This window comes from Schistosoma haematobium, chromosome 4 (assembly GCF_000699445.3).
Source record: "Schistosoma haematobium chromosome 4, whole genome shotgun sequence".
Classification (NCBI taxonomy): Eukaryota; Metazoa; Platyhelminthes; class Trematoda; order Strigeidida; family Schistosomatidae; genus Schistosoma; species Schistosoma haematobium.
This window is the reverse complement of record NC_067199.1, coordinates 42,322,045-42,338,924: the sequence shown is the minus strand read 5'-3', so window position 1 is coordinate 42,338,924 and position 16,880 is coordinate 42,322,045. Positions and strand designations below refer to the sequence as shown.

The 16,880-nt window shown below is 41.0% G+C and overlaps 1 protein-coding gene across 1 annotated transcript; it reads left to right on the top strand.

Annotated features, from left to right (window-relative positions):
* The first annotated feature begins 10,107 nt into the window (after positions 1-10,107).
* MS3_00000502 (uncharacterized protein) lies at positions 10,108-16,595 on the top strand. Its single transcript, XM_051208242.1, has one exon. The coding sequence runs from the start codon at positions 13,821-13,823 to the stop codon at positions 15,963-15,965; it is 2,145 nt and encodes a 714-aa protein (XP_051067059.1). The 5' UTR covers positions 10,108-13,820; the 3' UTR covers positions 15,966-16,595.
* Positions 16,596-16,880: the final 285 nt, after the last annotated feature.

Sequence of the window (16,880 nt, the reverse complement as noted above, 5' to 3'; positions counted from 1 at the left end):
TCGAACAGGACCTCCGGTCTCATTCTCGAACACTTGACCTCTAAACCATCAAAACGGCATCTAAAGGTGTTAATGTCTAGCTTCCATCGATTTATGAATGGCTGCGCAACCATTTATCTATGCTGAGAAGTCCCAAACTAGGACAAAACAGCTGTCCAATGCTTCTGTGTTTTCCATGATGATCTAACATCAATCGATTAATGATCTCAATCAAAAACTTAATCTGCATAACCAATATTGATATCAATCTTTTCTATCCTTCTATTTACGTACTAATACAAAGTCATTCGTCATACATTTTCAATGAAGTAGAGACATATAAATAAACCGGGTTGTAAATGCTGTTAGTAATAAAACATTCATCAAAGAACAGAGATAATATTTTGCATCAATAGCATTGTTTGTAAGAGTGTCACATAAAGAATTCGGTAAGACTATCATGTATGGACGAATTGATCACCATATCAGTGTAATCTATTTCAATTAAAGATCTAGATAGCACAATATTAAATGCAGAATGGTAATTTATGAACAGTGAAAAAACTTAACAAAATGAAAGGCTGATAAGTTAGCTAATTGAGCTATATATATATATATCAATCTATCATCTCAGATTTCATTATTCTTTGGTTTCCACACCAATCATTCTTTGTTCTCGTTCTCTTTTCTTTGATCTTCTTCACCTTCTACCGTCAGAAATTTCACTTTCAATTGATGGTAAATACTACTTATATCCATAGCACACACCACACTCACCCTCCTTTGAAGCAGTCGTTCTTGAGGTGGTTCTGCTCGCCATACTACTTTCTTCTTCTCTGCAGTCTGTATTACGCTCTTCCTTAAAATGTTGAGCCTGCAGCGCAATGACCTCCATGGCTCCATCGATCTGGCGGGCCACCAAAATCCGGTGTTTATCGAGCATTTAGGACATTCAACACCTGCGCTCCAGCGACCTGCTGAACCATCTAAATCCGGTGTTCACTCAGCAGCTGCATGTCCTACTCTCCTCTCCGTCGACAGCAACTGCTACATCTAATACCACCCCTCCAGAACACTTCATTCGACGTCAACTCCACTCAACAGACCACTCTAACTAGCACCTCAAATTCAGTCCCACAACACCATCTAACAATCATTATGAATATCAGATTAAATATCTATACTTATTAATTCCATTAATGATAATCATATAAAAACCTTTTTGTTTCTATTCATTATTGAATAATGGTCTTCAACTAATAAATGATCAATTAATTATAATTACTACTTATTATTATTATAATTGAACAGGATTTGATTAAAACAATTTAAGGTCGAATAAGAAGCGTTTCATTGAAACATAAATGATAATTATATTCCTTAAATATTATTATTATTCTTAATAAAACGATTTACATCATGTTCATGGTTAAGGTTATTGGTGCATAAAAAAAACTATACAATATCTTTACTATTATTGTTGTTACTATCATTACCATTACTATTACCATTATTAGTATTATTACTATTATTATTATTATTGTTATTACTACTACTGTGGTGCGTGCTACTTATCAGTCAGTCAGTCAGTAACAACGTAGAACTTCGTACGTACGTACATCAGTTCGAGTTGCCACACCACATTAGCACAGAGATGCAGTTATCGATCCAAATCCCGTAGTGCTAGATGTAGTAAGATTATAAGCAGTAATCCGAAGGATTAGGGTTTGAAGATGTTATTCAAGGAGTATAATACAGTGAAATAAATTTGGAAAGAGAAAAAAAGAAAGGGACATGAAGAAATCGGAAGATTAGAATTTGGGAGAACACAAAGAGTAGATGCACCTGCGCACACCATTGCAAGCGATTTTGAGCCATGTCATTCAGGGTCTCTAACCATCGGTTGCTATCATCTCGTGGTCCCCAACCAGGTAGTCTACACCTATCAACATGACTCAGTCCACTTGTCAGTGACTTCATGGACTTGTGCCATGTTCTGGTCTGGTCGCCCCTAGCTTTCTTCCAACCTACTCCTATACCACTGAACATAGCACGTCGAGGTAGTCGGTGGTTGGGCATACGTAACACGTGTCCAAGCCATCTCAACTGATGAAGTTTCATCACTTCATCAATTGATTTGCCATCCTTACCTAGTACCCGTTTCCTAACAGCTGCATTACTTACTCGATGGTCCCAGGATATACGAGCAATATTTCGAAGACACCTATGATCGAATACTAGTAACCTACGAATATCCTCTACTCTTACCGGCCATGTTTCACTGCCATAAAGTAGGACGGAACGAACTGCTGCGCAGTAAACACGTCCCTTGGTTGGTAGACGGATATCTCGCCTACGCCATAAATGACGCAAATTGGCAAAAGCTAGTCGAGCCTTCTGTATCCGTGCTGAGATTTCGTCACACACCAGACCACAAGGGCTGATGAAACTTCCAAGATAAGTGAAGCGGTCGACACGCTCAACTACTTCACTCCCTATCATTAATTCGGGTGTTAATGCAACCCAATCCTGAAGCAACATTTTGCATTTCGAGGGGAAGGATCGCATCCCGAACATGCTTGCATTGTTGCTTAGAGTGGTCAGAAGACTCTGCATTTTGTCAGCGTCTTCACCAAATAAAACTATGTCATCAGCATATTCTAAGTCAACAAGTGAACCTCCCAGGGGAAGTTCAACCCCTGGAAATCTAGACGAGGAAAGTGTTATCTCTAAAAGTACGTCAATGACAAAGTTAAACAAGAATGGAGAGAGTGGACAGCCCTGACGAACACCACTTGAGGTGATCAATTCTGATGACAGTTCGCCATAAGCTCTCACTCTACCAGTTGTGTTCGAGTAGAGAGCTTTTATAAGGTTAATGTACTTCTTTGGTACTCCTTTCAGTGACAAACACTGCCATAGAACCTCACGATCAACAGAGTCGAATGCCGCCTTAAGGTCGAGAAATACTACCATTGTGGGGCGTCTGAATGTGTGTCTGTGTTCTAGAAACTGACGTAGTGTGAATATCTGGTCTATACAACCACGTCCAGGTCGAAAACCAGCCTGGTTTTCTCTAGTCTGCTCTTCGCGAGCTTTAGTTAGGCGTCGAAGTATTATTGAAGCTAATATTTTAGACACCATATTAGTCAAACTGATTCCTCTGTGATTGTCGCAAGAGGACTTTTGTCCTTTCTTATAGACTGGCACAATCAGTGATTGAGACCAGTCAGATGGGATTACGTCCAGTTCCCAAATTCTACATAAGACCTCGGTTAATCTCATTGCTAATACTGGACCACCATCCTTAAAAATCTCAGGAGTAAACCCGTCAGAGCCTGATGCTCTCCCTCGTTTCAGATTTCCTATGGCTTTTTCAACTTCGTAAAGGGACGGAGGACCTTGTAGTGGCCCGGTGATCTGACTCCATTTAGATTATACGAATGATTGTTATCACCTATTCTCGTTTATCATCGTAAACTTAAATCGCGTTATCCAATAACGGAATTAAATAAGTCGAATAACGAGAATTGATTTGTGCATACATATATTTTGCATATGAAGTGAATGAAACAGAGCCAAGCAAAATGACGCACAGGGAGGATGGCTGGGAAGCCAACTCCACTTTAATTAAGCGTTACTCAGTATTTATAGGCAGACAAAATAAACTACAGACATGTGATGAATCATGGGACATGAAGTGTACACACATATAAGCTCATGTGAAAACAGTCAAGGCTAATAAGCGAATAATTAACAAGGTCAAAATATGGCTCGAGTAAAATGAATAAAATAGGATGTCCGGAAGTTAGAATAAGGTATATGGGCTTGTCATAATAACTGACACTACAACCTACATTAACTTGCCATTCAGGTTGACTAGAGATCGTGGGAAACTGAAGTGTGGCTGAAGGCCAGTTGAACTGATCCCTAAAGTGTTCTGCCCACCGATCCAATCTCCTGGATTGAGAATGTATAATATGTCCATATTTCTCTGAGATTGTTTCGCTAACGGTCGGGTTCCTAATTCCGGTTTCCTTAACGAGTCTGAACAATTGTCTGCTATTACCTATTGCCGCTGCCTTTCCCATCTCTCTTGCTTTCGCTACCCACCACTGTTCGCGATCATTGCGTAGACTTCTTGTCAGCTTGCGCTTAAGCTAACTCCGCTCCTCATTATGTTCACGGCCAGGTGGAATGAGTTTCCGAGCATCTATCAGTGCGATAGATGCTGCCGAGATCCAGTGTTGCTCCCTAACCTTACGGGTTACCGTACTAGCAGATATCACTGCTGTTTCCACAGCTTTTCGGATATCATTCCATGCCGCCTCGGGGTGGGCATCACATACATGGCTGCCTAACTGTTTTCCTAGTTGTTCCTGAAATATACTCTTAGCTTGACTATCATTAAACAGGACCCTAAGAGGTTTCCTTGTAGCGTCTTTCCTACGTCCAGTAAGACGCAAGCAAACACGCGCCCGCACTAAAGCATGATCTGTATCTAAGCATGTGCTCCAGAACGAGCAACAGTCTTCTATCGAGCCCCTCCATCGGTGGCTGATAGCAATGTGATCTATTTGGGTCCAACGTTGGGATGAATTAGGGGTCGCCATGTTAAAAGATGTTTTTCCTTATGCTTAAAGTTAGTATTTGCAAGGAACAGGCGGTTATCTGAGCATAGCTGCAACAGACGGTCGCCATTATCTGTTCTTTGAGCCACGACACCGTAAGATCCACCCAGGTGTCTTTCCGTTTCGCTTATTTTACCTACTTGAGCATTAAAGTCACCGGCCACTATTACTACATCAGAGCGCCTAGCTTTTCGGAGAAGGTCGGAAAGCTTTCTGTAAAACTCATCTTTGACATCATCTGAGCTGCAGTCAGTGGGAGAATAGGCAGAGACGACGAAGAGGCAACGACGAGTGTCCTTATCTTTCCGAGTCCTTATTGTTCCGTTCAGTCGGACAGCGCACAAACGACCATCTACTGGGATCCACTCTAAGAGAGCTAGTTCTGCCCTAGGACTCAATGCTATACGTACGCCGGCGAGTCCACGAGAAGCAGCATCTGGGCTTCCAGATACACGAGTTGGTTCTTTGTTTTGATATGGTGATGTCAAATGAACAAAGCTACTCGGATCCTGTATGTGCGTTTCGGAAACGCGGCACACATCGATGGCGCGAGATTATAAAGTCGTGGCTAAGGGAGCCTGTTGACCTATTTGGCACAGTGATCGTACATTAAAAGCTCCTACGTATAGTTTAGAGCGTGGTTTCAGGAGACCAGTAATGGCGTTCCGCGTACTCGAATCGTTTGCCCTAGCGGTGCGAGGTGATAAAGGGACATGAGGAGGGTTAGTCATGGAGATAAGAGAGGTATTAGGAGATGTAGGAAGGATTTGAATGTGACCAACTTGGTCTCGTGTGCTGTTACGGGTATGAGGGCTGATGTCACTTCCCGGCTGCCCACACCGTGGAAGGGTATTTCTTGAGGAACCTGGAAAGGAAATTGGATTAGTGTTGGTCTTAACGACCTGGGAGCGTGACCGCAGAGCCCAAGGGACAACTGCTTGAGGCCGGTCGCGCACGGTCTTTTTGTGGAAGGTTTTTAATGTGTTAGCTCCGTTCTTCAAAGGGCCTTACCGCCGGAGACGGAAATCCGTGAGGTAAGATGAGGTGTAACATTTTTAGGGTCGACCTTTTCTAACCCCATCCCTCCTTGTGGAAGGCAGCATCGCTGCAGATGTTGGTTGTCCGAGGGAAACACCTTACTGCTGTCACACCTCTCTACAGTCAGCAGTACGACTTCGCCCTCAGACCTTGAGTTGCTGCTTTTAGTCTTACCGTTCTCCAATCGACCTGCCTGGCGTGGTAGAACCAACAGGAACATATGTTCCAGCCAATATAGCTCGGTTGGGTCATGACGATAGGCAAGCCCGACCACCGCGTCAAGGTAGCAGCTTCGGTCGGGCGTGCTACTTATATCGATATAAGTAGCATATTATGCGAGTCAGGAATGTCTTGTTCGCTACACTACTACTGTGTTGTGAACTACTTATATTCACATAAGTAGCATATAACAATAGTCAGGAATGGTATGTATTTCGGTAGGAAAGAACGGAAATGGAAAGCAATTGATATGAAAATTCAATAGAAATGAAATCTGAGATGATTGATTGACACTCTGCAAAAGGAACAGTCAAGTTTTAGACCATTGATTAATATTTTGCAAATTAAATATTTACTGTATAGTTCTAGGATTTTAGTAAAATGTTTTGTAATTTCATATTTAATTGTGTTCGATTGTTCTAACTCGTGTTCTTGTTCATTACACTGTTACTATTAATATTATTATTAGTTCAATAGTTGAGATTATGAGTCAATTGAAGTTAGACCACCATCGAGAACCTGAAAGCACTGGACGGCTGTTTCGTCCTACTATGGGACTGATCAGTAGTGTGCGTACAAGATCCCGTCTCGCAAGATTCGAACCGAGGACCTATCGGTCTCGTGTGGGGTGGGCTTGTAGATTCTCACTGCTGAGAAGTCCCACAGTAAGACGAAATGGCCATCCAGGTTTTCCATGATAGTCTATCTTTTCAGTCCAGGTTTTCAATGGTTCAACATCAATCGGTTCATGATCTCTACCAAAAAATCAGCTTCAAACTATGAATACATTCATTAAATTACCTTCTCCTTTCAGATCACTAATTTTCATTCTTTTGAATAGGAATTATCATTCCATCTAATAATTCATATTGATGAATGAATGACATGTGATTTGACTACTTTTTCATTGTTTACAAGTGGTAGAGTTGAATTTATACTTCGAATCCACTTGTAAAATATTCACATTTTAATAAATAACTTTAAAATAGATCTTACGTATGCCTCTGGTGGTCATAAATTTTGATGTTCTAATGTTTGCTTACCTAACAAAACTGTCTCCTCAAAATTCTACGCACAATTCCTGCTGGTCTTTCCCAAGTTCCTTCACGATGACATTCACGAGGAGGACTGTTGTGCCATTCTATACCCCGTTCAATCATTGCTTTGCTCATAATTTTATGCATTGTAACTCCCACTTTAACCCAACAAATTAGTTCCTCAATCAGTGTATATTTTCTCGGGCACACCTCTTCGGTCTATAATTCGTGACAATACCATCAAAAAGGAATCTCTTGATAGTACACTAGCAATTTCCAGGAGGACTGTTCACGCATCGAAATATATCAATAGGCAACAGTAGCAATTTTGAAATTTACGACCCTCTTTAATTTTGATCGGAACGAAATAATCTACCCCCGTTGTTGCGAATGGAAAGTCGGGCGTTGCTCGTGTGGATGGCAAATCATTCATCATTTGTGACATTGATTTGGCTGATATTACACGATAACTCATACATCTATGTATAACTGTTGTTTGCAACAGAACCCATTAAGATCCGCTACTTCATATATAGGTTCGCTAATGTGTGAAGCATCCCCACATAGTAATGTAATGATTTCAGTTGTAGGGTGCTTATTAGGAGGGATCATCGGTTGCTTCTGAGCCATTGGGAACTAACTACTATTCAAGCGTCCTTCTACACGACAATCGGTCGTGTTTCTGGTAGTAATATTGCCTGAGGACTTGTGTTGCTTTATACAATGACTAGCTCGCCCGAATTCCTGTTTTCGTACGTAATAAAACGAATATTTATCGGTGTTATCTAATTGATCGAGAGTGGGTTTTTTGTACAGGTAACACTCAAATCGGATGACCCAAGCTGTGCATCTTTTGAATTTGGCCTGTGGTGGCATTGGACCATAACCACACATTCCTCAAAGCTGAACACGAGACAACTCGGAAAATAGATATTCAATATTTAACGCGGAGAAATACCGAACGATGGAGAAGGTGGGAACATGGAGTTGAACTGATTGGAGTTGATCGAGTGGCATGGCTCGGCCTTGCAAGCGTGGTCCTTGTTGAATGTTATCTTATATCTTTTATTCATATTAAATATATTGTTCTATCTCTAGCCTAAGCTTGTCCTACATCAAGTATTGATGATCGTTACGATACGATGAGTTGGTGTAGACGATGGTATGACTTATACGTAAGATCTTATAGATTAGGCAGTTATATCATGACAAATCTACAATTTTAGGATTAGGTCTATTACTAGAGCAGTACTAATATCATAGTATACCATGATTCTACAGGCCCATGATGAACAATATGAGATAAGTCTATTCAAAGCAAATAATATGGTCTTGATTTTCAGGACCTTAAGCTTCTTTATCTCCAACTCAACCAGCAACCTCAGTATATCGTCTCGTCCACATTTAGGCAATTGGCCCCTCTTAGTCACTAGAAATTTAGGTCCCGCAAGCTAAATCTCAGCACAAATAACTAATACAAGATGAATTGAAGCAAATATAAGTTAGCGACTTACAAGCACACAATTATATACGTGGGGGAGGTTGCAAACATGTCGTTACCTTTAGTCAACAGCTTGGTTCTGTTTATTCTGCATTGATTTTGTTGCTTCCTCTTTATTAGGGTTTCACCTTACTAGTAAAGTTGAGCAGCATAAATCTCTGTAATAAAGGAAAGAAAATGATTTTAAATATTTTCATTATTAATCATGGAAGAAAAAGTATGCATGATCAAATGATGAAATGATTGAAAAATTATTGTTTTTTTGCTTAGATTTTTGCAGAGATTTTTTTTCTATGTTTGCTACTGATAAGTTGGATTTGCGAGGAATAAAAATAGTTTTACAGCTTTTGACTGATAGGCGGGGTCGTGGATGCGCACTGTTGAGGAGTCCTACAATAGGACGAAACGGTCGTCCAGTGTTTCCAGGTTTTCCATGGTGATCTAGCTTCAATTGACTCATGATCTCAACTGTTTAAATTATTACAATCTCCACATAACCCCTTCTTATACTAAATAGATAAACGTCAGTATATGTGAAAATTATATTTGAAATAATCTCAGAGATTGAAATTTAAAATAATTCCAACGTTTTGTTCAGCAAACGTCTTTGGACTTCTCCAGGGTAATAACCAAAATCAAAATCGTCAAAGAAATATTTAGCGTTTTAACAATCAAATCAGATCAAATCTATATTATGTTAATCTAACGAAATACTTAGCTAAGATACTTAAGCCGTATGACAAACTAATTAATCATGGAATTAAAAACTCAATGGAATTCAAGAATATTATCGATACCATCAATATAGAAGAGGATGAAATATTGGCAATTTCGATGTATCTTCCTTATTTACTCATGTATCTGACAATAGAGCGTTGGACATTATTTATGATTGTTTCGAATCTGACTCAGATTTGAATTTGAGATGTCCGTTAGATCCACCCGGAGTTATTAAGTGCTTGGAATTGTGTTTACGATCCACCTTACTGGTTAAAGCGTTGTCAAACTCCAAATAACTGTGGCATCTTCAACCCAAATATAGTTGGATTAACATAGTGTAGATTTGATTGTCAACCGCTATATATTTCTTTGATGATTTTAATTTTGATTATTACCCTGGGAAAGTCCAAACACGTTTGCTGGACAGAACGTTGGGATTACTTTAAATTTCAATCTCTGAGATTATTTCAAATATAATTTTCCCATGTAATCACTTCTCAGTATTAGGTGCCCTATTATTGTCAAATTATTCGTTCTGATCTCGAAGAATATTCGTATAAATAGATAAACGGCTTTAAAAAGTTCAATATGACCTTTTCTTGAGAATCTGATGAACCAAACAAATACAATATGATTCTCAGCATTTGGTTCCGAGCTTTAACCATTTTCTCAAAAAGGAAAAACCTAATTTGGGGGATTACAACATCTGATAAAGGGCACAGAAAGTCAAAGCATAGACCTAATATACACAAACAAACAGGTAGAGCTTTAGAGTCGGTAATTGACAACACATTGATGATCTAACATTGATAGCGAAAGAAGCTGCAAGAGAAAGAAACAAAGAAGCTGGCCAACTAGCAGCTGTAAAAATACCGAAGCTTATTTGGGAAACGATTACATAAAAGGTCAAATTTAAGAGAGCTCATATAATCAACTCAGACACTGTAAAACACAACTGAAATCCGATTCTGCCATATCACTCGATTTGGATAAAACCGATTGAGTCAGTAGTATGGTCCAGAAGATATGTCATTTATGTAACCATCATTGTGCTCCCATCACCGAGATAGGTTCTTAAGTGTTTTATTGGACAGTATTGACATTTATTTGTTTCTTCTCCCTGCCATATATATTGAGCTTTGTTCAGAGCCCTTTCAACCAACACATGATGTCTTCCAGTCTTCCTCGTCGATAATCTTGTTATTCGATCTTGATTAATGACTTGCCTCTTAATAGTTAGTTTACTGTTGCATGTTGCCATAAGCTTTCGTTTGATGTATTTTTCACTACCATACTGTTTTCTTTCCTAAACTATTGTAATTTAAACTTAATCTTCTGTATTTTATTTTCTACCCTAATCCCAAACTTTGGACGTAATTGTATTTTCCTAATTGTTTGCGCGTTATGGTCTGGAAAGTCATCTATTTATTCCTGTTATCTGAATCAGGAACCAGATAGGAATTAGGAATAAATCGAGTAGTGCTCCAATCGGCTTAACTTCTCTCTCTCTCACGTGCTTGTCAGCCAGTCAGGTGGCAGAAAAATTTTCGTCTCTATCCCAAGCAGTTAGTTTCAATCCGAACTCAGGGTTAAACTAGTCAGCCTATTGCGTCAGGGTCTTTATCTAGATTTAGACAAGTTACCATCTGCATATGAGTGGGTAGACAGACCAAGAACGTAACAAGTGGTGACGGCGATTTCTTTTTCTACATTGACGTATGTGTCTTTAGACGGCCTTAAAACTATTCAACAGATTCAGCAAGCGCAGAATGATGCAAATCAACTGAATCTTTTGGATACACAAACGCAGAATCTCTCATTACATTTATCTTCAAAGTCTCAACCAGATAAGTATGAAAGGATCGCAAATTCTATTTGTGAATTCAGTTATGGGTAAGACTCTAACTTATGGACGAGCCAATCAAAAGCGTTTGAGGGATTTCAAGGTCACGGCGCTAAGTTCAATACGAGATGCTGTAACAGTATCGAAAATCACTACGTGTAACTTTATTAATGCAGGTTTGTTTTCCTTATTGCAGGACAACAGAAAGTGAATGTATTAGAAGAAGAAGAACAAAGCTTGCGCAAACTAAACCTGCTGGATGATGAGTAAAACTATTTTGTAACAGACTTCTCTTTTTGTACAAAAACCGCGTATTTCAATTTCTAATATATCTCTGTTGTGCTCGCACGCCGTGTTCTCACTTGAGTGGCATCTGCCAGTCCTGACTGTTGTGTTGTGTTTCAGATTGCTCCTGCCTGCAAGTAAACGCTAAGAATACGTGCTACAAGTGGTGATGGAGGTGTTTATGTTGTAGTGACTCACGTTTATCACGAGAACACGACTGGTTTAATAAAAACAATTATTATTATAACCAACTGTACCGGTGTGTGTTTTAATGTGCTTTTGTTTAACTGTGCTAATTATAGCCATTTTGTGCTTCCATTACCTTCCATCATTGTTCCGCGGTTTTTGGTACTGTTCGTACGTACTCCTGTATTCTGCTTCCACTTGTACCATTCCTTGGCACGATCTCGGTATTCGTTCAATACCACGAGATCGTCAACGAAATAAATCTGGTTATGTTCGATCCTCGCCTTCTGATCTATTTGGCACGTGTTTCTTGGTAGCGGTGTTCATAGTCAACCGCGACTCGACGCTACGCTACAATTGGTGGCCCGTATTTTGGAACACGCCTCAGCTTCTGGTCAAATCTTCCAAAGAAGCCAATTCGGTGAGTCTATGATTTATCTATCCACGTCTGTCGTATATTTTCATATTTAATATATAATATACTCGACATGACGGGTAACGATAAGAATAGTATTAATATAATAGACTCCCATTTATGTGTACCGAATCCTTGTTACTTTTTATTCGCGTGATGATGAATTCCACGCTTTATTCGAGAAATTTTCCCCTATTAACTATTCTCCTCGCTGACCCGGCTGCTTGGTACGGAATGCATACGCATAAGCATATCTGTCTATCACCCAGCACCAAATGGTTAAGTTGAACGGTTTCATTGCCAACTTAAAAGTGCTCTACGAGCACACGAGAACGACAACTGGTACGAAACCTTACCGCTCGTTCTTTTAGGGATCAGAACGAGCTTAAAGGCAGATATACAATGTTCCACCACTGAACTGGTATACGGCACGACATTGCGTCTGCCCGGGGAATTCTTTACACCACGGAGCAGACCTAATTTCGGTAAATCAGACAACGTCCATCAACTGTCTGCATTTATGCGAACGCTGTCTCCGGTGTCAACTCGAATACAACATCGACAGGTCGCTGTCTCTCGAGAGTTATCTACCTGTTCACATGTTTTTGTACGAGTAGATTCGGTACGCAAACCTTGGCAACAACCTTACGAAGGCCCTTTTCACGTGATCGCTCGTCACGAAAAGACCTTCAAGGTTGATCGATATGGACGCGTTGAGATCGCCAACGTTGATCGTCTCAAACCAGCACACGTCAGTGACAGTGCCCTATCTGGTAACCTGAGATTCAATGCTAGACCTATTAAACCTAGCGGGATCCTTAAATCTTTTTCAGGTCCCACGCTAGTTACATCTGAGACCTCATTCTCACGTCCCAGACAACAGCACGCGTCATCTGCAACGTCTACGGATGAGACGACAGTCTCACGTCCAGATCAGCAGACCACGCCGCCCTTGACTTCGGATGAGATTGCAGGCTCACGCGACGCGAACGAGATTGCCGTCTCACGTTCCGGCCGCCGAGTACGGTTACCCGTACGCTTCCGCGAATAGTCGCACACTCAACAACCGATACGGTGTAGGATTATTCCTATACTACACGCGTGCTACACTCTTCTCTTTTTTGATTTTCTTTTTGTTTCCTGAGCCTACGCCTTCGACCATCTCCGCTTGGTTCCGTCGACTTCAGTCAACTTTGGCGAAAGCTGGCCTGATCACCCATGCTCTTGTCAACGCACTCAGTCGATATATTGGTTTCGAATGCTTGGCACACGCTTGGTCTCGAACTTGGTCGTTACGGTCGCTTCTGGTCTTTTGGCTCAACGTGGGTTCGTCCTACGTCTGCAGCGTTTCTGGTGCGCACCTCTACGAACGCCCTCTTCAGATTCTGGGTACAAACCACTCTGGTGTAGCATGCCAATTCGAGCAATAAATACAACACATCGCTCCTGGTACTGTTCTCCGAAAACGACCTTCGTTGGCAACTCGACGATCAACGATCGCTTTCCTGTTCGCCAATTCTTCCGTCCTACAATCGCTCGTCAGCCGATCAGTCCCACGATTCAAACCGCTATTTATCGAAAGTGTAAACCCTTTCTAGCGGGGGGCTCCTGTAGTGACTCACGTTTATCACGAGAACACGACTGGTTTAATAAAAACAATTATTATTATAACCAACTGTACCGGTGTGTGTTTTAATGTGCTTTTGTTTAACTGTGCTAATTATAGCCATTTTGTGCTTCCATTACCTTCCATCATTGTTCCGCGGTTTTTGGTACTGTTCGTACGTACTCCTGTATTCTGCTTCCACTTGTACCATTCCTTGGCACGATCTCGGTATTCGTTCAATACCACGAGATCGTCAACGAAATAAATCTGGTTATGTTCGATCCTCGCCTTCTGATCTATTTGGCACGTGTTTCTTGGTGGCGGTGTTCATAGTCAACCGCGACTCGACGCCACGCCACAATGTCAAAACATGATGAAATCCCAGCCATCCCCGGCAAGTTAACAGTCAACACAACCCCTCGCCAACCGCCACTTTTAGGCGTCTCATCAGACTATGACATCTGGAAAATTAGAGCAATGACGTGCCTACGTCGAGTTCCAACTTCGGAACACTTCGATAACCTTCTGTCCTACTTAGATGACGAAGCAGCGAAACGAGCGACAGCTAACGGCTTTACTGCGTGCAACTCACCATCTCAAAATTGGAAGATTTTAGATGAATGTTTTTCGTTGAAGGTGGATACCCAGCAGTCAGCCATCCAATTTTTGTCTCGCCACCAGAAACCTCATGAAAGCCCCATCGACTATCTTCATTCATTACAGCAGATAGCAACCCAGGCATTCCCTAGCCTGGACATCTTGGGGCGAGAAGAAATTACACGCTCCCGTTTTATTGAAGGACTGCTGCCGGGTGCACTGAGAGAACATCTACTTCGAGTGCCACCGGCTGACACAGCCGACTTGAAACGAACGGCACTTCGATTTTTGACAGTTCCATTGGCGACCTATCGACCAACCGTGATGACTATCGATGAAGCCACCGAACCTAATCGACAAGATAGCTTTCAAAGTGCCGCGGCTATTAGAGAGTTCCCTGACCGGAATAGTAGACGAGGGCAGCCGACTTCCACGTGGAACGGACGGTCGTCAAGGGACAACTATCGAGACCAGCAAACAGAATGCTTCTACTGCAGACGTTTCGGCAAAAATGCCAAGAAATGCGGGCATAACCGCGTGAAAAACAGAGGTAAGCAGTGTCGTTTGCATATATCGTCTTGCTATGTTAAATATTTGTGCCCTGTTACTATTAGGGGTAGAGTGCAAAGTACTGAGATTAATATACTATTAGATACAGGAGCTTCAGTATCCTTGATCAAGGAAGACCTCTTGCAGAAACTTAACCACAGCACTCAGCGTAAACAATGCTCTTCTACCTTAATTACCGCGAGCGGAGAACCCTTGAAAGTGTGTTCTAAGATAGGGTTAGAGCTGACGATTGACAAGAAGCCTTTTCAACATGAATTCTGGGTTTGCCCCACACTGACTTGGGACATGATTCTCGGGGTCGACTTCATGTTAAAATACCAGGTCTCTATACACATGAATAAGTCAGAAGCGAGTATTGGTGGAGTTGTCGTGCAAACACAACACCATGAAATACCAACTAAGTCCGTAGCCCAGGCGGGAATTTCAGAACTTGTACGTCAGGTACAGGATAATAAAATAATAAGTGAAAAAGACCGTCGAGCTACCACTGATGTACTCCAACAATTTAGTTCCGTTTTCTCTGAGAATATCTCTGGAAATCGGACGACCACTGTACAGCACTCCATCCTCACAGGTGATCACATGCCACTACGTCAACCACCTCGCCGAGTACCAGTACATTACCAGCCTCAATTAGAACCAATGATAAAAGATATGCTAGAGAAAAAGATCATTGTACCATCTTCATCACCATGGGCATCGCCTATCGTTTTAGTGAAAAAGAAAGACTCTTCCCTACGACTATGCGTAGACTACCGCCGCCTTAACGCTATAACTAAACGTGATTCTTTCCCACTTCCACGTATAGACGCTACATTAGATGCCATGAAAGGCGCCCATTGGTTCTCGACTTTAGACTTAGCATCAGGGTATTGGCAAGTGGAAGTCCGACCTCAAGATAGAAAAAAGACTGCATTCACAGTACCCAATGGTCTATATGAATTTCAAGTGATGCCGTTTGGGCTAACTAATGCCCCAGCCACTTTCCAACGATTAATGCAGACAGTTCTACACGGTCTCGTACCACACCAGTGTTTAATTTACCTTGACGATATTATTGTGTATGGCAGAACGCCGGAACAGCATAATGCCAATTTGAAGGCAGTCCTACAACGAATTAAGCAGCATAACCTAAAAGTTAAACCATCTAAATGTCGACTATTGCAAAAAGAAGTGTTCTTTTTAGGGCATCGCATTACAGAAGATGGAGTAGCAACAGATCAGGGAAAAACGAGTGTAGGATCCAAACCACGTTTGGACTGCTGGACAGCTGCCTGGATAAGTTCGATACGCGCCCTCGCCCGTTTGAAACCAAAACAAGGTAATTGGGTAAGATAGAGGTTCTATAATTTATCATAAATTTAAGTATACATTATTACCTAAACAAATATAACCACACAGCTATCCAACCAATAATTGTTTAATTGATCAAATCTAAACTACAATAAATAAGAAAGTTGATAAAGAATGCAAGAAAATTACCAATCACCACAAATAAATGTTATTCTATCCTGTCTGGATAGATCACGTACAGATTCGTTCAAAAGGTAATAATTGGTCACTCTATAACACAATGTTTTCAATTCTGGAAGAGTGCTTCAATTCACAACCAAAATGCACAATTCCAGTCAACACAGGTCAAGCAATCAAAGGCAGGAACCAACCAAAATGACTGCCGCTCAGACTTAGTATAAAGTAAAACAACATAAGTGCAGTTCGGGAAGAAACATGGGGAATTAGTGAAGGTGTGGTAAAAACAAAAACTACAATAAAATACAAAGATTAACAATTCAAATGTAGTCCAAAAGTTAACAATGTACAACTAAGAAGATCAATAGGAACAAAGTGCAAGTATATACATGGAGGGATTTTCACAAACACACAAGGCATTCAAAATGGATCTTACACCGGCCCCCAAAATCCCTCCATATCACACAAGCTACCTTGATGCCTACGGTCATGGTTCATTATATAACATATCACACCATAGGAACGAGTAGGACTTACAACAGTACGCCTACTCGACCTAACTACATCAATAACAACAAAGACTAATCCAAAGCTTCAAGGAGACCTACTTCTCCTGTTCTCTCGTGATCAACAATAACAGTCTTGGTATAGACCTAATCACTATTCCCCAAATTACACCCATGCTGTTGGATGAGGACCTCGCTGACAATTCAATATTTATCTTCTGCTGATTCGAATGTTGCACAAACCTCCTTAATTCAGAATCTGCTCCCCTGAAGCTTG